Raw genomic sequence first — 24,787 nt, forward strand, 5'->3', positions numbered from 1 at the left:
AAAGTAAAAATCATCACAACGTTGGCTTTGTTAGGTCACATTTTTTGCACATGAAAATATATGCATCAACAGCAAAATCACATTATTAATGGAAAACAGTAGATAAAACAGGTGAAAGCCATTTTTGTTTCAGCCTTAAGGAGTTAATTCCTTGATCATTAATTAGTAACATGCAAGGTAACAACAGTAACAAAACAGGATCCTGCAAAACTTACATATATTAGGAAAACTATAAAATTTCAAAAATATGTTCATGACTTACAGTAATGACTGTGAGTTTAGAAATGTGTGCTTGAATGCAGATGAATATTGTATGCATGATTACTTTGTTTGTGAGATAATGACAGAATAAGAACACTAATAATCGGATGAACGACAGCGAAGCCTAATTTGACTTGATTGTTTTGTTGTTGCGTGCAGAACTCACGGTCCAGAGTGTGATGTCATCTCCTGGAATGGGCACCCCCAGTGACCCCCTCCTGGCCAGTCCGGGAGGGGACCGGCTTGGGATTTCCCAGGAAGGAGCCTGGCGGCCGACCCTGTCCAAGACATCTAGCTTCCCTTCTTCCACCACGCGCCACCTCAGCCACCGAGCCAACAACTTCCAGAGGCACCCCAAACGGCGGAAACTAATCCGACCCTCGCCGCCCCCTCCGCCCAACACACCCTGCCCGCTGGACCAGCTGGACCTGAGCGAGCTGCCACCCCGCCGCACCTTCCCTGAACTCCTCTTTAACGGCTGCATTCTGTTTGGCATCGAGTTCAGCTACGCCATGGAAACGGCCTACGTTACTCCCGTACTGCTGCAGATGGGCCTTCCAGATCAGTTCTACAGCCTTGTGTGGTTCATCAGTCCAATACTAGGTACTGACAGATCCCTTAGCATGTACAGAACCGCTCAAACGTTAGTAATAAATGTTTTCAACAACATAAAACTTGTTGCAGGAAAATGTGTAAAATTACCTTAATATGCTGTAATTGATGTTTTTTAATAATTAGTAGGAAACTTGGACGCTGTACATTTTAAGTCTGTATGTGATCCTAAAATGACTGAGAAAGATGTAAAAATGAGGAGGGTGTTCAAATCAAATGCCTCTAAAATGCCTCATATTTCAAAAGTGAAATTGGTGATTAACCCTTTAAACACCCAAAAGCCACTGGTGGGCCCAAAGTGTTACTACATACATACATACATACATACATCATCTAAACCGCTTATCCTTCTGGGTCGCGGTGGGGTGCTGGAGCCTATCCCAGCTGTCATTGGGTGGAAGGCAGGATACACCCTGGACAGGTCGCCAGTCCATCACAGGGCAGACAGACAGACATACACATTCACACACTCACTCACACCTAGGGGCAATTCAGCATGTCCTTGGCCTGACTGCATGTTTTTGGACTGTGGGAGGAAACCCACGCAGACACGGGGAGAACAGGCAGAAATGACCCTGGTCACCCGAACCCAGGCCATTCTTGCTGTGAGGCGACAGCGCTACCCACTATGCCACCGTGCCGCCCAAGTGTTATTACACACTTCTATAACCTAAGAATAGCTCAGCCAGTTTGCACTAAAGTCCCTGTAGTTACTGAACAATAAGCCTTGGTATGTAATAAGAGTAAGATTTTAAGGAGTTTTAAAGGGCCCATATCATGGAAAACCAACTTATTTCATGATGTCACAAAAAAACAACACATTCACATATTTAGCAGTTTAGCTCAGTCCATTTGCGCTGAAGTTAGAACGACTGTTTCAGTCTGGACTGTTTTTTGAATGAGACACAATACAGGGCAGCCAATCAGAATTTTTTACTGATATATTTGCATATTTAAAGGCACAGTAACAAAAACGGCCTGGGAAGAAAAGATTGGAAAATGGTTAGGTGTAAATAAATTGCGACTGTTTTTGATACATACACCATCACAAATGTCATAAGTGGACTGAAAAAAATACAAAAAAGTACTATATGGGCCCTTTAATAGCATTTTATTATGGAAATTAATGAATAAAACATACCCACCATTTGGTATCTGGTTTATAATGTTTGTAAAACGTATATCACAATGTGTGTAATTTATTAATGTACAAAAAGTCAGAAATTATTCATTTGATAAGTGATTCCAAATTTTTGAATGATAGTCTATATTTGGAATCATTGCAGTCGTTAAGCATGCTTTTTCATGTCATTGCCAGAACAGGCCCCTTTTATATTATGCCAGTTATGTGTCAAAATCAGCTTAAATGTCAGCTCCTCTTAGTCGCAGCAGCTCAGCAGCGCTGCAGCCATTAATCTCACTTTATACCCTCTCTTTATTCTGTCATGTTCAGGGTTTCTGCTTCAGCCAATCCTCGGAGCGTGGAGTGATCGCTGTACGTCGCGTTTTGGCCGTCGGAGGCCTTTTATCTTTGCCTTGGCAATTGGTAAGCACTAATTAATGGGCAGGAATAATTGATTATCTGTTATGTATCGAGTATCAAGTATTGAGTATCTGTTATGTGAAACATTATTCAGATCCTTTCTATTGATTTTTAGTTGTATGAGACGAAGTAGGAAAAAAATCACAATACTGACCATTAGCTCTATTTAAAAGTTTATCAGAGGGACGTATGTATTAATTCACAGCAGGATGAGCAAGTTTCTAGAGGGTTGTACTTTATACAAACCCAGATGTTTGCATCACTCATAATCATAAAAAACAAAAATCACATTATATATGTTTTGGAGACCTCCCTGGTGTAAATGCGTAGTTGGACACACTGTGCAGAAGAACATTTTATAACGCTGGTTTGGACCCCTTCACCGGGCGGATGAATCTGATGATTGTGAACGCAAGTATTCAAAGAGAACTCTCTATATTGCATTCCAGACCAAGTAAATGGTTAAGAGACTCTTCCATTGTTTCCTGAATCAAGAAGTGTTTAACATGGATGCGTGCGACAAGAGACTAAACAGAGCAAGTAGCAGTGGTCAGAAACCTTTTTTGTCCAGCGTAAGGCGTCATCTGGATAGATATGTGTATCTAAAATGATCAGACTAAAATGATCAGAGCTTTACTGAGGCAGGAACATGGACGATCCACATGAAAATAAAATCAGTGAGTAGCACCTGTAAAAAAAGGAAATTACTACAGGACCTTCTGTAAATAAAATTCCCTTTATGTCAATATAATCATTTTTACTCTGAGCATTACTCGTTTTTATGTTACTCGACCACAAATTACGCGAAATGCCTTCATTAGAAAAACCTAAAGTTACATAAATAGTTTTGTGTTTTGCCTATGAAGCTTTGCATTACTGCTTTGCTGCTGATTTCACAGCACTCACGCTGCACAGCATTGCTACCACCAATCAGTATTCACTTTTCATCATATTTTAATAGGATACCATGCTTTAACTCCTCTCTAACAAATATGAGTAATTCAGATAACTCATTAGCAGATTATAGTAGATGATTTGAACAGTGTTTCTGTGATAGGTTGTGTATAATGAGTAGATATACTGGCATCGAAAAATGTAATGAAGTAGGATTTTATCCGCTTGCTCAGCTTGACTTTGTCTAGCAGTGCAGAGAGTTTGTTGGTCTGGAGAACAGGTTCAGCTTACAGATGTGCTGGCTAGGACTGCACTGGGTGATGAAGGGGGCGAAAGACGGCCATCCTCCCCACCCACTGAGAGTGAGGCCGATTATGCTGTCTTATGCTCCTGGCCACAGATGGCTGTGGCATCACCGGGGATAGAACTCATGATCTCGGTACCTTTGTCTTTAGAGAGTAACTGCACCCTGAAATGCAATGAAACCAGCTGAATTATACTGCTCTGTCATAATAAAATGTACCAGCCTTGCTTGAAATGTGAACACATCTTTCCAAACTGTAAAAATATCATTTTTATCGTGGTCAGTTCCGCCTCTGCAGTGCTCCTCTGGTTCAACTCCGCTATAGACGCAGATACTTCACAGTATGCAAATCAGTCAACCAATGTATCCGCCTCCTGATGATGCCCTACTCGTGCCGCACTCATAGGAGGAGATAACCACGCTCACGCGCTGAGCTAAATACCCCCAGCACCACCTCACAAGGCTGTGATATGCCTTGATGTTGGACTGATTAAGTGAGGATTCTTGCAAGTCTCCATAAAGCTGCCGGTGTTGCATCCGATTCACGTTTCCCTTCACAACTCAAACTCTCGGGCGCGACTCACTGAACAGAAATCAACAGCAAGCAACACTGGATCTACGGAAAGCGAAACGGTTCAGGAAGGGTTAACGTTATAGGGCCATTGTTGCAGACTGTGTCAGCCTTTCGTCTGTACAGCCTTTCTTGAGCTTTTTTTCCACTTTCCATAGTTCCAGTGCTGCTTGCCGTTGATTTCTGTTCAGTGAGTGCAGCGCTCGAGGGTTCGATTTATACAGGGGAACGTGAAATTGAGAGGGAACTGAATCGGATGTTACACCGGTAAGTGCCATGAACAGCTTGCAGAATGTAAGGATTTTGGGCCACTGCAGCAAACGCTGGCTGGCCGGTGATGCAGTCTGTGACCTTGATGTCTGAATGAAACTTGTTAAAAAAATCCACTTTATTCATTTGGAATTCAGTGCATCTAAGAAATCAGGTTATATTGAATATGGACCTGCGGAACAGATCATTAGAAGCTCGCTGTCAAGGTTTTAGGGAGTGTTCTACCGTTCAGACGCCTCTCTCGTTCTCTTTTAATCATTTTGTGACACTACTACTAACTCTTTTGCGGCTTGAGTCAGTGGCTCACACTGCTAAGGCTCAAGACTGATCAGAAACACCTTCCCTCGTTGAAGATGGGGATGGTAGTGGGGAAAAGTTGTCAACATCGTAAGACTCTCAGTTGCAAAAGTGCCGTTTGATTCCGTCACTCTCCGTATTTTCTGGTAGGTAACGTACGCAAGCTCAAAAAAACACAGCAGCCCAGCCCACTCAGTTTCCCTCACAGCCCCACCTCCAAATCCAAACATTACTGCAGTGCCCCACCCAGCGTGCCCCTCCCGTTTTTGAACATTTGAGCCAGGGGTGGAGTTCGCTGAGAGTAGTGGGGTGTAGTTACTCTTTAAGTGTGTAGAGGTTTTGAGCCCCTACAATCAGTACATTAGCAGCTTCTCAAAAACTTGTGTTGTTGGATATTTCGTGAGATTCTGATCTTGCTTGACTAACATCGAATCATACACTTACACTCACTTTCACTTTCCGTCATCCTCCACATTTCCTTTCTGTTTTGTTTCTCCTGTTAGGGGATTTTACCAATAAAGTGAAAGATCAATATACTGTGGAGATTCTCTGTCCATCCTCTTCTGTCTGTCTTGTCATGTGTGTCTTAAAGTGTAGTGCTGATAGAATATTTACAGCCTAGTGATCTTGGAACTGTTTTGAAGTCAGACGTAATTTTGGCTGTATTCATTCAAACGTATGGTTTTCACTTTTAAAGAGAGAATTTCCTGGTATGTTTCACTAGTAAAACACTCACTGTTGTGTCTTCAGGCGCTCTGCTCGGTCTGACATTGGTGCTAAATGGGCGGGACATCGGCTCAGCTCTGGCAGACACGGCTGACAATCACAAGTGGGGCATTGTGCTGACGGTGTGCGGGGTGGTCCTGATGGACTTCAGTGCTGACTCGGCCGATAACCCCAGCCATGCCTACATGATGGACGTGTGCAGCCCAGAAGACCAAGACAGGGGGCTTAATATCCATGCGCTACTGGCAGGTCAGATTCCACTGTTTATGTGCAAATTAAATTCTACTACACATGCATTATTACCTGAATTTAGGCTTCTCCAAACATATGACTACTTGAAGTTTTGGGGACGTCCCAGGCCATCTGAAAAATCTGTACTGGAGCCGATCCAGGCATACTTTAATGACTTGGTATCAAATGTATTACACCTAATCACAGCCTGTTGTATCTCACTGTGCTCTGTTTACACTACTGTAGTAGAAGTGACATGAACAAACATTATCCATAACCTGGAGCAGTGAGGCGCATAGCCCAGCGCCTCCGCAGCCACTTGTGATATCCGCAGTGATAGCATTTCAACTCAGGCAAAGCCACCTTTTTGCAAAACAAAGTTAAATCAGTCACATACAGAAGTTGAGTGTGTATACAGTACTGTGCAAAAAATGTCGGTAATCACCCTTTGATTATTTAAGTTCTAGTCAAAACAGGTATTCATTTTGGTATGTGACGAGGTACGATAGGACATCTTTAGACCACAGCGTCAGGTTTCAGACATCAGACAAAACAGCTTCAGGTTTCGGAAAAAACACATGAGTAAAATCATGTCACAGATCTTGTGCATCAGGTAAAACAGGCCTCAGACTTTTTCCCTGAATGGCTTCAGGGAAAAAGTCATCGGTCTAAGCTAAGCAGTCTCAGGCTGTAAAGTCTGTGTAACATTCACAATTCTGTTTTTTTTTACCAGATTCACTACAGGTCCAGCTCCAGCTCACACACAGTGAGAAGCTTACTGTTTGCTCCCACATCTGCCTCAGTGCAGTCTCAAAATTACTGTACGAAAATGTGTTGCTATTGTTATTACTTTATGTATTATTATTATTTTTTTCTGTTGTTGTTGTTATTGCTATGCATATAAAATGACCTTTATAGAAGATAAATTTAGGCAAAGGGAAAAAAACACCCCCTACATCTAGTTTAACCATTTACTGCAGTTATTTTTCGCATGGTTCGGTTTCAAGCACAGGCCTGCTTTGAAATACTACACTAGCGAATTTAAGATGTTATAAATGGTCATTAAAACCTGTTCCAATACTGTCTCACTGTAGACACACTACAATTAAGTCATTTGTCATTTTAAAGTATTTGGCAGCTTAGAATATCTTACCTTTATTGGATTTGTTTTACTAGCTAATGTAAAATGAAGTGTGCACTGCACAGCTGTTTTAGTTAAGAAAAATCAGATTTTGATTGGACTCAGAATGGACAAATTGATTTGATTGATTGGGACAATCAATTGTGATTGTAATCTAATCAAAGTTCTTCATGCAGGTCTGGGCGGAGGGTTTGGCTACATTGTGGGCGGTGTCAACTGGGACCACACCGAGTTCGGGAAGTCAATGGGAGGCCAGCTTCGGGTCATCTATCTCTTCACCAGCATAACGCTCATAGCCACTATAGCCATGACCCTCACTAGCATCCCCGAGCGACCTCTTGTGCCGAGCCAGTCTCAGAGTAGAAGCTCCAGAAACCTGAAGAGCCCTAACCTCCCTCTGCCCCCGTCCCCTCCACCACCAGCTGGAGCTGCATCCCACCGGGAGGAGGAGGAGGAGGATGCCCTGTACAGTTACCAGTTTTCTGCTCGCAGGTACCCAGATTCACTGGGTCACTCTTGCAGTGCCAATGCACGGCTCTGTGCGGGTCTGAATAGCCCCATCTCCCCCCTCAGCCCCCTAACGCCCAAATACGGCAGCTTCATTAGTCGGGACAACACTTTAACCGGGATCAATGAGTTTGCCTCATCCTTAGGGACGTCATATATTGACAGCGTGCTGATTGACTGCTACACTGGACAGCAAACGCCCCAGCCGCTGGAGCCTGAGGGAGCAGCCCCTTCCCTTCCCCCAGGAGACACACCCCCTGCTCAGGTGTCACAGCCAGTAGAAGCTCCCGCTCCAACTGATGATTCACAGCAAAGAGAATCGTCACAACCGAATGGAGGTTTGCATGGAACTGAAAGGTTGCAGGAGACTGAAGTAGTCCAAGCCATTGAACATTTGGAGCCCACCGAGGGCCCAGAGCCAAGTGAGGCTCTGCAGGCTGGATCACAGAGGGGCAGTACCTCAGGGATCCTGAAACGCCCTCAGAGCCTGGCCTTAGTGGATGACCCGCTGATCGTTCCCAGCGCTGGACTGGAAAATGGGCGCAGACGGACAGTAACTTTCAGCCAGCAGGTAAATTTGTCAAACGCTTTAAGAACATTTAAAGCAATTATTTGGCAAAAAAACAAACTCAAAATTATATGTTCACTATAATTATACAGGGAGATTCACTCGAAATAGACCCCGAATATTCTGCTGTAATTGAGGAAGCAATCCCAACCAAATAAATACACTACATACCTTGACGTATGTGTAATCGATTGCATTACATGCGATGTTGGAACTGAGCTCCGTTTTCTGCCAGACACATGAAGGGGTACAGGGGTTTGCACCCGGAAGTTGCAAACAGAGGTTAAGGCTGTCCGGTGCCTACCTCATCACTCCAACACAGGGGCATCCCGGCTTGTTCGAAGCTCCATATACTAAGGAGCTCATTGCACATTGTTTCGTTCAGATTGCTTCGTCTTAGTGAGAGTTATTACAGAATATTCGGGGCCTCTTTCGAGTGAATCTCCCTGTAGTTAATTAGCCAAGTTATGTTTGGTATCTAAAATTTGCTTATTGAGTTTCGCTTTGGAGCCAACAGGCTAATCTAGCCAATTAGTAATGGAAGCTTATTGCCATCAGCTACCATTGTGTAAACTGCATTCCTAAATCTTCAGGCTTCGAACCACATCGAGTTGAGAAATAATCTCAAACAGACTTGCTTATATGGTTTTTGACACTGTATGACAAACTGTTATGTATGAAAAACAGACAAAAACATTCTGCTTAGGTAAAAACAGTAGTAATTGCCTAATAATGTGTACCGCAAACAACAAAGCAGAAAAGTCCTCCATGTAGTCCTACTTTTTAACTGATAGCACTGGAGGTTTGAAAACATGTTTTATTCCTAAAAATATAGCTGAGATTAATGTGTAGGTTTCACACTAGACGAGTAACAGAAGTAAACACTTAAGAGAAGCTAATGAGCTACCGCTAAATGGTACATCCATGGAGTCTGAGGGACTCATCATCTTCTGTACATCTGCCTCCAGATGATGTTCCAACATGTAACTTTGTCAGAGATACATATTGTCACCGTTTTTAGATTTAGCTAACATCAACAAGAGCCGTTAGCCTAGTTAGCGAAGACGTCCTTAACAATGCATCTGTGGCAGCTCGATCACGTCAGAGCCGGTTTAGGGGGAGCCTGGCCGCTTCCTGTTTCTCCTATTATATCAGAAACATAACTGCAAGACACGAGTGCCCGTGAGCGAGTCCTAAATGAATGGGGATGAATGGGGCTAAACTGCTCAAAACAAAATGTTAACTTATGTTTTTTTATACTATATTTATTTTTTCTACAGCAGATGGGTTTTAGGCAGGAGGATGCTAGCATTACTGCTACTGAGTCCTGATTGGTTGGCATTACTTCTAATGAGTGCTGATTGGTTGGCGAGCAGAGCTGACGTCACGAACGTACATGAGGCGCCATTACAAAGTCCTATAACTGGAGTTCAAAAGCGCTCAAAAATATAACAGCGATGCTAAAATGTTTTATGCTGTTCTGTGTTCAGGAAATGTCTGAATTCTTCTGTATAAAAATGTTTAAGTATTTACAAACTATGATTTTGCTGAAATGCTCCATATTAACCCATTCATGTTGGACTCGCTCAGGGGTGCCCGGAAGACATTATCTGGATTATGTTCAGGCACTCGAATGCTGGCCCTTCCCTATTTGCTAACCCTGCTAGAAAAAACAGCACAGACCATCATGGCCGATCACCACTAAAACCAGCGTATGCTGTGTTTTGATGCTAGTATGCTCGTCCACCAGTGTGACCATGCAGTTCCCAGCATGCAGTGCAACGTAAATCCCCTCCCCAACAATGATCTATGGGACTGCACCAGAAAAACCAAACAAAACAAAAGATGCCAGGTGTCCAGTTCAAGCAAATGTGCAGTTTTAATAAGCCTACTGTACACTGGGGACATTTAAAGAGGTTTAACAGTGATCTGCCCCTAATGTAGTCTATTGTTTTATATAAAAGAGTTTGTTTTTATCTAAAATTATTTTTTAATCGTTCAAGTATTCAGTTTTTTTGACGTTGTCATTTTGGCATATTTTGAATAAACAATGGCCAGTTGGGGTCATGGTAAGATGTTAAGTAAAAATAAATAAAAACACAGCTGGCCCAGGGATGTGTTACGATTTTTTAGTATTGCCCTTTCAGTGGTTGAGTTTGACACCCCTGGTCTAGGCCGTACCTGGGAAATCCAAGGTAGTGCAACTGTAACGAGGCTGACTACTGTAGCTGGTGTTAGCTAGAACCAGAAACAATGAAAAGATATTTCCTTGACATAATGGCGCATCGTCCACTGAGGGGAAAACCCTCGAATCGTCACCATCTACTACTACAGAGGTTAGCTGTACTGTTAATGTTTGCACATTAGCACGTTTGAAGGGGCAGCTGCTGTTACTCAGCCTTAGGCCACATGAAAACCTATCTATTTAACCTACTGTGGTCAAAAAATTTCCCTGTTTTTTTTTCAGAACATGGTGTAACTTCTTCCTTGTTTTGTTCTTTGTCCTTTGAAAGATGATCAGAAATTCAGGTTATTATTTAACAGGCCAAAGCTACAACCCTGGTCTTGCTTTAAGATGGTCTTGACCATTGCTTGAGCTGTATGGGAGATGAAACTGGCATTTAGGCCAAATAAACTTGTGATACAGTTCCATTTATGACTAATTCTGAACTTTCCCCTTTGAAGAGTTGTCTGGTAGTATTGTAAATAGCTGACAGATGCTGTGTGCTGCAGGACCCCCTTGGTTTAGAAATTGTTGTTCTAGCTTCGCATAGAGATCTGTCAGCTACATACATTACTGTCTAACATCATTACATTGGCAATTTCATACAACTTCACACCTCCCACTTTAGAAACGCCACATGACGTAACTGTTTTCATGACATTTTGGGTGTGAATCAACCACAGAAGTTTAAATGTCATTTTCTCATGGCTCATTAGAGCCAATGAAATCCCTTGGAATTAGAATCAAAACAGCTTCTTGATTAAACAAGTCCGGTCGCCTTGACTTACTACTTTTTGACGATTCAGATGACTGAAAACTTTATGGATGCCATTTAATGTCTTAACCTGTTTATTGTCAGTAAAAAAAGGCATGTTAAAGCGAAATTGGAGAAAAATGATTTGCTTAAAGTACCTGTTTGAATTATTTGGATTAAATGTAATTTTAATTCTTCAGAATCAAGTTTAGATCTTCACTTGTTTTATTAAACATAAGTAGTTCTGTGACCTAAAGACTGAATTTAAAATGACAAATTAAGTGATGAATACCTCACTTTTTAGACTCGCGCTTCGATCAATGAAAAAAATCTTTGGAGTTCAGGCAAACGTGGTATATATGGACGAGATTAAATATAACATTTCTGATATGGACATTAATGGGTTAAGACTATTAAGTAACTTCTATTAATTATTCATGAATGACTATAAGTCTGTTATTTATGTAGTTATCAGATGTGAGGAATGTAGAAATGTAGGCCCAAATACAGGCACCTGCATTTTAAAGAGGAATTATGTTGATTTTTCAACATTTCTGCATAATTAAATCGTTACGATGTAAACAAAACAATTCAGAGTAGTTTGACATGGAACGCTGCATTTTAGAGAAACTTCCAAAGTCTGAACTGTTCACAGTGGCTGTGATAGGAACCAGACGTCCGAAGCATTTAATGCCTTTAAGAGCTACAACCCAGAAAGTTATTACACTAAGTGATTATGAATACGCTTCCTGATGCCTGAACACTGTTTATGATAGTTTTAAGATAATATTTTGTCCTAAAGTGTAGTGTTTAATCCATTAATAGTGGAGAGATACATGCAGGACATTCTTAGGCAAAATAGTACCCAAACTTCTTGTTTCAGATTTACCCCTTTTTAAAAACTCAGGAGATATGTAGGCTCACTGGTCGTTTTGGTTCGTTAAAAAATGGCTAGATTTGTGCTGTTGACCCCTGGTTCCTATCACCCACCACAGTAAAGAAATCTGAGTCAAGAAATCTCTCAACAATGAACCATTTCACATCAAACCGTCTGAATCACATTGTTCACATTTCAGTGACTTAATTATGCAGGTATTTTGTAAAATGGGTAGAATTCCTCTTTGAGGGGGTGAAACAAGTATTCCAAAAACATGTATTTCCAAAATCGTAACTTTGCAGGAGAAGGCTAAAACTTTCATAACTTTTAATGTATGTTAATGTGAAGACATTTTATTTCAAGGAATTTTGGAGCATTTCTGTTGGTCTATTCATCATGACAGTTTCACACAATATAAATAGATGATGTTGTGTTGAAATAATGAAGAAGCAGGAATTGAAGAAAATGGAGATAATTTGAAGATGTTTTGAGGACAGCGACATTTAGCGTAATACATTAAACCATTTAGTCAAGTATGTCATGTTTTCCCAGGTGGCGAACATCCTCCTGAATGGCATGCGTTATGACAGTAACCTCAGTGACAGCACGGAAACCATAGACACTCAGATGTCTATGAAGCTGCTCTGCATCGCCATCTACAGGATGCCTCCATCACTGCGCAGCCTGTGCATCAACCACTTTCTGGGTAAGAAATTCAGACACAATCAGAGGAGCTACACTGTATGTGCAAAAGTGTCCCTTGTAGTTAGTGAATACAGCTACTTTAAATTGAACCCACTGCTGACATAATCTTGTAGAATCTCCATAGAAAAGCACTGCAAATTAAATGGGGTGGTTTGGAGCAGCCACACATGAGCCTAAGGTCACCAAATGTCAGCTAGAGGGCTATAAAGCCCCCCCAGCATTGGGCTGTGGAGCAGTGGAACTGCTTTTCTGGAATGATGGAGGACCAGACAGCATATTTAGGATAAGTTGCAGTGGAGTGTAATCCAGAACTAATCATCCAACATCAGTACCCGACCTCACTTATGCTCTCTGAATGCAATCAAATTCTCGCAGCAATGATCCAACAGCTAGTGTTATGTTCTGCCAGAAGATTAGAGGCTTCCAGTCAATATCCTTTATTTCAGAGGAATAAGCAGGTGTCAGCGAACTTGTGGCGATATAGTGTAGCTGGGCAGTTGTGGGCTGGAGTTTAGGGAACCGGCCCTGTGACCGGAAGGTCGCCGGTTTGATCCCCTGAGCTGACAGTACGTGACTGAAGTGCCTCTGAGCTCCCAACCCCCAACTGCTCCCCGGGCACTGTGGATAGGGCTGCCCACCACTCTGGGCTAGTGTGCTCACTGCCCCCTAGTGTATGTGGTGTTTCACTGCATGGATGGGTTAAATGCGGAGGTGAAATTTCCCCCTTTCTGCTTCAGATCTACCTCCAAAAATGAAATATATTGTTATACTGTATGTCAATACGTATTCCAAAAATACAGATAGAATATATTGTGATACATTTTTTTTAAAAAAACATAATTTTTATATGGGATTCCAGCCGCATTCTGCACCAACTCTGATCTAACATACCTGGACTGATCATGTGAAGCAGATTCAAATGAAACTCTCCAGGAAGAGGGCTGGAGACCACTGGTCTGGTTATTTATCTGTGCATAATGATGTCGTAGCCATTCGCACACAGTTTTTATCTGTACAAATCACGAGCGTGTGTACTGGTGCTTTGTCAGGCTGGCTGTCGTTCGAGGGGATGCTGCTGTTCTACACGGATTTCATGGGGGAAGTTGTGTTCGAGGGGGATCCCAAAGCGCACCACGACTCCAAGGCTTACCAGCGCTACAACGCCGGGGTCAGCATGGGCTGCTGGGGCATGTGCATCTATGCATTTAGTGCTGCTTTCTATTCAGGTTAGTGTGCCACACCTGACACCTGTGCTCAGAAGTTTTTCTTTTTTTTTAATCTAGGTTTTTTCGTGCAGACCCAAAAGTTTGAAGATGGGGAACATAAAAAATGAACAGAAACATGCTAGAAACATCAGTAATCAAAACATCTATGCCAGTTCTAAGATCGGTTCAGTACACAGTTACTGAAATCACTTATATAAGGTGATCATATACATTATAAAACTTTTCTCTCTGAGAACTTTTTTCTAACTGAGGTGCATTACATCCTTTTTCAGGTTTGACTGGGTTGAAAGGTCATTTTGTTTGGGAAAAATAAATTATATTCTCCAAAATCACTTCTGTTGCATCCTGTAGTAAACAAAAATGTTCCAAAGCCGATATGTTTTGTCCGGTATACATTTTTCCTCTGAATGTCACTGGATCCTCTGAGCTACAAGGTCATTGAGGAGTCAAAATCATAGATATTACAACATGGTTGTGCTTTAAATCAACATCATAGGTCTGGCAACTTTACCATAATACGCATTATATAAGTTTTGTTAAGCTGCTTTGGCTGTAATTAATCTTTTGAGTAGTTTTAAGTGGCTGGTGTTGATATATAATAGTGTTAAAATTTAGTTGACTTATTTTCATACAGCCTCATTTCAGTGTGCAGGAACTTTAGCTTGCAAGTAGCATGGATGTAGCAATATTCACATTTCAACTACTTTAAGAGGTGTATGTCCTACATTTTTCTTGTATTTTATTCCCTGAGGTCCACTTATAATGTTTGTGTGTGAGTTTACATACCAGAATGGTCGTAATTCATTTTTACATGACATTTTTTGAACCTCTCTTCATCCCTTAGAATTAAACAGGCTGTTTTTGTTGACTGATCAGACTGATATAAGATAAATGGGCTCTGTTCTGATTGGCTGCCGGGTACTGTGGCTCACTCAAAAAGAACTCTGAGCTCAAACACTTCATAAAGCTTAATTATGAATGGATGGAGCTAAACCACTGTAGTCTGAATAAGTGGATAGATGTAAATAAATTGGTTTTTGTGACATCACAGAAACAGTGAATTTAGAAAAGTATGTTTTTGCAGCTTTGTTTCTGTGTTTGGTTTGTATTAAACTTCGGCCCAATCCCATTTCTTATTTTTCCCCTACCCCTTGTTTTCGAGTGTCACCTTGCACCTTGGAACTGAGTTACAAGGGATAGTCACTAAAATCTTCCCTATGAAATGGGACCCTCAAATAAAAAGAGCATTACTTCATTAACAGCTACTAGCGCTGCTCTGTAGGCGACCCTGCCAGTCTGCAGTGACAGCAGAGGAGGGTAAAGTTCAGCTCCTCACTGCTGGGCTTTAGTTACATTTAGGGCATCATGTGCTTCTAAAGAGGGGATGTGATAACAATTTATTATTGCCCACCTCTAATTCTTCAGTGATACGAAGCTGAAGTCAGATATTCACCAGCTTCTTTTTCAGATTTTCTTGCTCCACCTTAAATGGAGCAGTGGTTACGCTCTGGTGCTTCAGGTGTCGGTACTGCTGGACTATTTAAAGTGGAAAGGGAAAGTTAGCTAGCTAGCCACCAGGATATTAGCATACTATTAGTGATTTTTTTAAAGCTTGTTATGAAGAAAAGAGCCATAATGCATTATAAACTAAGATAATACAACGGTTATTGTAATTTTTAGGGTTTCTTTGGTCTCTTGCGCAGCCATCTCGCCAGTTTTGCTTTTTTTTCTCACAGCACTCCATTTGGATTGTGCCTCTCAAAAACTTAGACTGAAAACACCTCTCTGTGTGGATCCAAGATAGAGGGGAATTGAAAGAACTGAACCAGTAATGATTAATGTTTGGGCAACTCTAAAAAATATGATCCGATGTACACGTGATTTTGACTTGTCAGATTTGTAAGACATGGATTAATTCATTAATGTTTTTTTCTTGCCCCTCTGTGTATGTCTCTGTGTTTTATAGCCATTCTGGAGAAGCTGGAGGAACGTTTCTCGCTGCGCTCACTGTATTTCTTCGCCTACCTGGCGTTCGGTCTGGGCACGGGTCTGGCCACACTCTCCACCAACCTGTACGTGGTGCTGTCCCTGTGTGTGACCTACGGCGTGCTCTTCTCCTCTCTCTGCACGCTGCCTTACTCACTGCTCTGCGAATACTACCAGAGCCCACAGGTAGGACGGTGTTCTGTGGAGTGTGTGTACCAATAGAACAGTGTTCTGTGGTGTGTGTACCAATAGAACAGTGTTCTGTGGTGTGTGTACCAATAGAACACTGTGTAGTGTATGTAACAATAGCACAGTGTTGGGCTGCGAGTGGTGCACCATAGAACAGTGTTCTGTGGTGTGTGCACCAATAGAACAGTGTTCTGTGGTGTGTGTACCAATAGAACAGTGTTCTGTGGTGTGTGTACCAATAGAACAGCTGTCTCTGTGAGTGTGTGTACCAATAGAACAGTGTTCTGTGGTGTGTGTACCAATAGAACAGTGTTCTGTGGAGTGTGTGTTAGCTGACGTAACAGATCTGGCGGTTGGCTCTTTCCTCCGAGTGCGTCCAATTGTCCAGTGACGTTGTGTGGGCGGTGGTTCGAAAAGATGCAGTGGCTTCACAGGTCTCGGAGGAAGCCTGTGTTAGCCTTCGCCCTCTAGTGGGTGGAATCGCCCTCTAGTGGGGGGGGCCTGAGTTGCCAGCTATTTTGTACTTACACTAATAGGACATTTAATCTGAAACACCTACCATTTAGGTTTACCTTATCTGTTTAACAGCTGCCCTCTATACCTTCCATCAGTGGAGTATGACAGTATATTCCAGTATATTTCATTTTCATAGGAGTAGCTCTGAGATTACAGGAAGATATGTTTTAATGCAAGATTCAAAACAAAATGTTTTAAGTTAATAAAACATCAATTTGCAAAAAGAAGCTACAGTACTCTGCAAAAGTCAGACACTAACCTTTCATTGATGTAATTTCCAGTCAAAACAGCCATTAAGTACAAAATATTCAGGAAAAAAATAAAAAAAACATGCATAAAACAAAAAACAAAATTACTGAGAAGCCTCAACAATTAAATATACATTTTTTAGCATTTAGTGTGTCCACCTTTGCCTTTTTACAGCTTCCATTTTTGGGAGACTTTTTTTCCTTTTTTAAAGAAATCTACAGGGATGTTTTTCCACACCGTCAAAGTTCAGTCTTAGACATTGGTTAGGTTTTGTGCTTCTCACAATCAGAGTAATCCCACTTTTCCCAAATTTAGACTCACCAGTCCATAAAACCTCACCCCACCTCCACGTCTCATGTCCAATTTGAGTGTTCTAGTGCACGTTCTTCTTTTGTGTCTGTTTCTTTTTCTCAGTAACAGCTTCTTGACAGCTACTCATTCTTTTAGACCCATAGCTTTGCGTTATCCTCTCACTGTGGAACAATGGAGAATAACACTTGTGGATGTTTTCAGATCTGAAGCAAGAGTGGAAGCTTGATTTTTTTCTCAAACGTAAAAGCTTTGAATACTGTTTGTCTGATGGGGACACTTTTGGTGGTCTAGCACTTCGTTTTTAGGAGTCCCATATGCTCAATATCTTTCAGAAATTTTTTTGACTCCTGTTTTGGAAACTCGGATAATCTTCTATCTGATCTCCTCAGAAATATTTCCTTTAGGCGTTTGAAATGTAGTTTTGCTATAACTGAAGTTTGAGGGGAGGAACATGCCTGAAACCCCACCTTCTTCCAATCTAGCACCTATAAATTCACATCCTCACCTTCCGTTACCATGACAAAGTGTTTGCAGTCTCCACCGCCGTCCCGTCTCCTCCCTTTCAATCTTATGTGGTCTTACCTCAGCGATGAGGGGGGTCTGGCCTTCTAGCTACAGGCAGAAGCCGCCCAGAACTCCAGTCCAAGTTCTCAGAGTTCTTTCAATCAGTCTTCCCTCATACTACCACCACCATGTTGAAGGCATGGTCTGAAACTCACAAAATGCATATGAGAAAGAAATGTGTGAGGCAGTTAAGATGTGTTTGGGTAGTCGCTTGAATGTTAGCGTCTCTTTGAAGGGGAACATAATGTCAGTGACTCTCACAAGAGGGCAGCTTTCATTGGCAGGACGCAGCTGTAACTGGTTAGTTTTAATATTTGAATGATAAAAGTGTAGAAAAAGTGGCAATGGATGCACAGAAGTAAAGAGTAGACAAATTAAAGAATGATAGATTTGATATTCCACTCGCTTTTGAAGGCTTATTGTAATTTTCTGTTAAATATATGTTTCCCGCTTCTTATCCTTACACTGAAAAATGAATAACCTGCACTAAATGCTTGTTTTGACTGGAAATTGAGTAAAGTAGTCTGAATGGTCTCTGAATGCACTTTGAAAATGGTTTAACATGGAAAAGTGAATATCTGAGCAATACTTTTTAAAGAGCTTAATTTGACTTGACTTGGACAACAATGGATAAAAATGGACAACAGAGAGAATGTAAGTGGAAAATAAACAAAATATCAAGACGGTTGGAATGTGAGTAGCTCTGTGTGCGCAGCTCTGAGATGGTGTGAAGAGCGGTTTAATACAAGATCCAAAAATAGAATTGTCACCAGCTTGCCTGTAAACAAAACATCAGTTTGCAAAAGTTCTGGGTCACACTGTCTTTGAAAAATAAAAAGCCTTATTTCGCTCGGCTTATGCTTTCCGCAGTGTTAAAAATGCAGCAGTGCGTCATGGGACTCGGGCATTCCTCAGGCTGCACCTCTGGATATCGTGCCTTTATACCGCAGTCTCTAATGAGCTTCTCTTTGCAAGTGAATGCTGGATTCCCTTACTTGGTTTAACTTGTATGATTTGGAGTGTTTTTTTTGTATTATAATTCTGTTAATCCTTCAGAGGGTCTAATGAGCAGCAGCTGTAATGCCCTGCTATATCAGGCAGATGTGACTGATCTTATGAGCAACAGACGACACTCAGCTTTTAAACAGAAAAATCTTTTCAGCTTTCCGTTGTAAGCTCTGTCAACAGCACGAGCTCATTAGACCCTCTGAAGGATTAACAGAATTATATGGTTTATGCCTGCAACATGTTCCAAAAAACTTGACATAGGGGCACTTTAAGACTAGGTACGTTGTGAAATGTTAGAAAAAACATCTTAAACAGGTGATGTAATCATGCTGGGGTGTAAAAGGAGCATCTAGGAAAAGCCTTGTCTTTTATGAGTAAGGATGGGTCGAGCCTCGCCACTTCGACAAAAAATATGTTAGAGAATAATCCAGCAGTTTAAGAACAACAGGCCGTATTCACCAACAGTACTTACGAATAAATTTCTTCTTAAAAACTCACTTATGCATTTTTACCAAGATTCTGAAGTTCACCAGTGTTTTCTTATTTGGGATTTGTTCTTAGGTAAGAACTGAATCTACACACACTCAAGAGCACAAAGGTGCGAACAGTTCTGTGGTTTAAGAACACGTGATGAATCTGACATAGATGTTGTCTTAGGACAAAAACTGTTAAAAACTTAGAGAGACATTAATGAATAAGACTCAAAAGTAAATCTGGAAAAACTCTGTGCATATATGGAAAGGCCAAAAAACACCATCGTCGAGGTCAGACTGCACTGTGCAGAGTGGAAGCCATATGCCTGGAAGTGCTGACGACTTCTCGAGGTCAATTGACCTTTGTACTGATGTACTGATGCATGATAGGAATATAATTGTGGTCTGGCGAGTCACCCTTTTAGCTTGTTTGTGGAAATAACGGATGGTGTGTCTCCTGGCCAAATAAGAAAAGGACCATCCAGATTGTCACCAGTGTAAAATACAAAAGCCAGGGTCTGTCATGGTAAGGGGCTGTATTAGTGCCCATGGTGTGGGTAACTTGCACATCTGTGAGGCACCATTGACACCGAAGATAAACCTTTCGAAGCAACTTATGCTGCCGTCTTTTCCAGGGACATCCATGATTAGTTTATCTTGACAACAGCAAGACACATTCTGCATGTGTTACAACAGCATGGCTGTGTACTCAGAGAGTGCGGGTGCTAGACTGGCCTGCCTGCAGTCCAGACTTGCCTCCTATTGAAAAGCACAAAATACAACAATAAAGGCTCCATTTGGTTGCACAGCTGAAGAACTGTGTAACAGGAGAATGACCACACTGAGCCAATTGGTGTCTTCAGTCCCTAAACTACAGGGTGATTCAAAAAGATTCATCCAATTTCAAAATGATTTATTTCACTTGTAAATCTTTACAGAACAATGCAGTAAACTGTAAATGGTTTAAATGAGACATTTAAATTAAACGCTTTCTGCTCAGGGGTCACATCTCCTCTCAGACTGAAGGGGGCCATCTTCCGGTGGCGATCAGAAACTCTATAACCTCCTCTCTCAATTGGTTTGTGATTGGTTCCTAGGTGCCTCACGGCTGTAAAAATATGGCGCTTTGAGATCGGATGAATCTTTTTGAATCACCCTGTATCGTTGAATATTGTTAAAAGGAAAAGTGATGTAACACAGTTTAATACAGGTCAAATAAATGTAATAATCACTGCTTTCTGTTTTTATTGGCATTTCATATACTCCTCCAACTTTTTTGGAATTGTGGTTTGTAATTAGGATACTTTTTATACACTGTATATGTAAGTAGCATAATCAGTTACCCATGGCCTTTCCTAGAACATATATACAGTTACACAATTATATGATTATCATAATTAATTACCCCTGATCTTTCTTAGAGTGCATATCGCTGTTGTCTGAAGAAATTATAACTTTACAGGAGAAGGAAAAAGATACTTTACTTTTAATGTAAGTCAGTGGAACCAGATTTTTTTTTCAAGTCATTTTGGGATGTTTCTTTTGGTCCATTCTTCATGAAATTTACAGACAATGTAAAGAGCAACAGGTATTTTTAAATTATGTTAAAAACTGAAAAATAGAGTGCATATGTAGCTATATAATACCTACAACCTTTGCTAGAGTGTATCTACAGTTACAGTTATACAATCAGTATAATCAGTGACCCATTACCTCTCCGTTCTGTGTGTTTGTGATTTCTAGTTCTGTGGCTCGTCAGAGGATGGGACCAGGCGGGGTATGGGGGTGGACATCTCTCTGCTCAGCTGCCAATACTTCCTGGCCCAGATTCTGGTCTCTGTGGCGATGGGCCCTCTGACCTCACTGGTGGGCGGGGCCCAGGGCGTGATGTACTTTGCCAGCCTGATGTCATTTGTAGGCTGCCTGTACTCCTCGCTGTGTGTGGTGTACCAGCTGCCACCTCCGGAGGGTGAGCACCCGCAGAGTGAGAGCCAGCCACTACTGGTGCACATTTAAATTTAACGCTCTTGTCTTATACTGCTTACACACACGCTCACACGCTCACTTATACACATGCACACGTAACGCAGTTTTGTTTTGTACACTGACATCACGCCTCGTGTGCATTCACTTTTGCAAAATTTTGTAAACCTTTCCACACAAATTAGAAATTCATTAGCCTGTGATTCCTCTCCCAGTTCTGTCTGAGATATGTGAGAGCGTTTTCAGTTTTCTAAACACTAGTGTGTGAGATGATGATGATGAGATGTGGGGTATGGATCAGATTTGTTTGCCTGAACTGTGAGATAGACAACGTTCTGAATCCAAAGATTTTATATCTCCCGTTTATCTGAGGAGTTTGATTGATGCATTAATAAATTTCAGAAAACAAATAGAAGAAAAACCACTCTCACATATCTGAATGCAAGGGTTCCTTCTGTTTCAGTGAATATGCCAATGGACTGTTTGAAGATGTCAGTTGTATATTTGCATGTGAATCAGCACTAATGCCTTACTGTAGGCCTCTGTTTCTGACTGTGTAACAGTAAAACAGAGAATGTGCGTGTGTGTCTTAACGATTTCTTAAGCTGCGTACACTGGCATTAGGCCGGTTATGCTGTAGATAAGCCTTAAGTCACATAACAAATTCAGATACACATAAACACCAGACTACTGCACTAGCATTTGGTTATTTATGCTGTAGGCCAGGCTTAAAGGGCCCATATCATAAAAATCACAACGTATAATTCACTCCTCAGTCTGTATGACTTTAATTCTGCAGTTAACTGCAAAAGTTTGGGCACCCCTGGTTAAATTATGTTTTGTTGATTTTCTAAGTGAAAGTAGGTTAACATGCTTTACAGAGAAAACACATTTCAGTACACAATTACTGGTAATTTGCTAAATTTAATATATTGGGGAAAAAAAACATCAAATATGGTCGGTGCAAAAGTTATGGCACATTTTATATTTTATTATTTAATTTTAATATGTTAAACTCACCAAGTAAATAGAAATTGTGCACTAACATTTCTAGAAAAATGCCAAATTGAATTTTGTTCTCTGTAGAGGATGTTAACTCATTTTCCTTTAGAAAATCAACAAAACATGTCATTTAATCAGTGGTTTTCAAACTTTTGTGTGCAACTTTAGATCCGGCAAAGTAACAAAAACAGCCTGTTTGATTCTAAGTGATGAAGAGGTTCGAAAATCACGTTCGTATGATTTACAACTATTTTTGGTGCATACATCATCATGGACCTCAAAAATAAAATACAAGAATGTAGTATGTGGGCCCTTTAAGTCGCAGAAAACACACCCACACACACACACACACACACACACACACAGTCATACTCATACCACCCCACTACCCAAACACAGACTGGTTATGCTGCAGACAGATAATGCTTAGTGGTTATACTAGGATAGTTAGGCTATAGTCTAACACACACACAACCCCCGTACTATTGCATTAAGCAGGTTATGCTATAGACTAACCAAACACAATCACATACACATGCTCACATGAGCACACATGATTGTGACACAACTGTGTGAGCGGAGAGAAAAGAGTGAAATGGACTCTACATATACAGGTTTTAGGCCTCACTGCATTCATCGCTCACTAACAATATAATCCATCTTTTATGCCAATTTATTAAGAAAGTTAAGGTTCTTATTCACTTTACTGCTAGATAAAGATAAATCCAGGGAATGCTAGCGTGGCCGGTTAAAAAGACAAACAGATGGACGACAGACAGATGAGCTAGCTTGATAGCTCAGTTATGCTTGCTAGGTTAGGTTCCACTTGGGTATAAACTTTCTCTCTGTCTCGAACACAGAGAGACTGTAGAGGAACAAAGTTTGCGCGTGTGGGTGGGATGAGCCACATCAGCCTTGTGATTGGTGGGGGGACTGTTTACATACGCATGACCCAAGATTAGGATTGCTTAGTTTACATTGAAAGAGGAGAAGTTTGGCAAAATACAATGACCATTTAGGGGACACTGGAAGGTTACGCGCAAGATATATTAAGAGGCTGTTTCTTATTTCCCCTGTTATACCAAAAACATCACTGCAAAACGCCAGAGGGCTCCTGCGAGCGAGTCCTCAATGAATGGGGTTAAATAGAGTTAAATGGCCAAAAACTGGAAAGTTAAAATAGAAGAAAAAACAGAATTTTTCACTCGCCCAGAATTTTCCTTTAATTTTAGAAATTAGAAGGATGTATTTCACTAAAAAAGCAAAGAAAATGCACCTGTATGTTTCCTTTTTACTACAGCAAGTAGGTTTTGGGCAGCAGGAAGCTAACATTACTGCTACTGAGTGCTGATTGGTTAACATTACTGCTACTGTGTGCTGATTGGTTAACATTACTGCTACTGAGTGCCAGTTGGTTGGCGAGCGGAGCAGCTCATTGGCTCTTTGTGCTCACTGACGTCATGAACATACATGACGCGCCGTTTTAAACTCCTATAACTCGAGTTTAAAAGCTCTTAAAAATATAACAGCTGTGTGTAAATGTTTTATGCTGTTCTGTGTTTAGGAAATTATTGTATTCTTTTACATTAAAAATGTTTCAGCATTTATAAACTATGATTTTGCTCAAATGCTCCATCTTAACCCATTCGTTTTGGACCCACTCGGGAGCGCCCTCTAGCGTTTGAGAAACCTGGAAGACATTACAGAGTGGTAATTCTCCTCTCTACAAGTTCTCTGGATATACTTTGTACATGTATACTGTGTGCTCTAACCTACTTAGAAAGAAACAGATTTAGGTTCTCTGGGGCTTTAAGTGTAATTTCTCTACACACTGAACACACCCACACACACAGTCACATACACACACTGCCCCACTACACTAACATACAGCTGGATATGCTAGGTTGGTTAGGTTAGTTAAACACACACACACTCATACAAACACACACTCTCCACATGCATGTTTACCACTTTGAATTTACAGCTTTATGCAGACAGACACACATGAAAAACAAAAAATCAAAATCATAAACTATGGATTTATGATGGGTTGGCCCTTCCACTGACATCATGCTTTTGGCTTCGTGCTCAACGGAGTCTAAAGAGCTGAGCAGCGCGGCTGATTCGACTGCATGCGCCCGTTGAAAAAACTCATCTGTTCATTGATTGTGTGAGACGGTCACAAGCATTGTCGTGCACCCTCACCTTCCTATAGTGAGCCATTGTAGCCGCACGCTCCTCCGCCTGCTGCCCTGTGACCTGGCATGATGGTTGTAATGACAGTCGTTCTTGTCATTATCAGGCAGAGCGGACGTTGAGACTGGGGTGTGAGTGACTACAGCTCAGCCTTACGGAGCAGGCGTCCAAAAACGGAAGAAACGGGCCAAACCCCTTTATCGGTTTGGCGGCGTGCAGGAGATCAGGAAGACACATTACGAACAGTGACCAAGCTGGACTGTCCTGAGCTCTTTCATATGAGGTGTGCTTGCAAGCTTGGTAAAAATGTGCAGGGGATACTTTCCCAGTGGCCACTAGGGGGCAGACCTTCATGCTTCTCACTTGGAACAACACAAAATGTCGAACTCTTCTGTGCTCCGAGATCACAGAGGGCAAGTTTTTCCGAAGTTATGCGGTTGGGTTTTACCTCCTGGACTGGGTTCAGCCCTGACATCCAGCGGTTCAAAGGCTGTTTCAGGAAATCCCACTGATTTTTTTAAAGTTTCTGCATAATTCAGTCATTGGAATGCAAGTCTTTCACAGTGATTTGATTTAAAATGGATTTACACAGTGACTT

At 41.3% G+C, this 24,787-nt stretch overlaps 1 protein-coding gene across 2 annotated transcripts; it reads left to right on the forward strand.

Annotated features, from left to right (window-relative positions):
* Window positions 1–440: 440 nt before the first annotated feature.
* Window positions 441–24,689, forward strand: slc45a1 (solute carrier family 45 member 1). Of its 2 annotated transcripts, none has more exons than XM_036559628.1 (9): window positions 441–864; window positions 2,327–2,419; window positions 5,503–5,727; window positions 7,027–7,928; window positions 12,333–12,486; window positions 13,535–13,711; window positions 15,678–15,883; window positions 20,752–20,992; window positions 24,296–24,689. In XM_036559628.1, exons 1-9 carry the CDS (start codon window positions 441–443, stop codon window positions 24,322–24,324), a joined length of 2,451 nt encoding a protein of 816 aa, XP_036415521.1. In that variant the 3' UTR covers window positions 24,325–24,689. The 2 variants fall into 2 exon arrangements, with proteins under 2 accessions (XP_036415521.1, XP_036415522.1); XM_036559629.1 differs by having other exon boundaries at window positions 20,752–20,977.
* The last annotated feature ends 98 nt before the right edge of the window (window positions 24,690–24,787 follow it).

The sequence above is a fragment of the Colossoma macropomum genome, unplaced genomic scaffold, assembly GCF_904425465.1.
Source record: "Colossoma macropomum unplaced genomic scaffold, Colossoma_macropomum, whole genome shotgun sequence".
Lineage (NCBI taxonomy): Eukaryota > Metazoa > Chordata > Actinopteri > Characiformes > Serrasalmidae > Colossoma > Colossoma macropomum.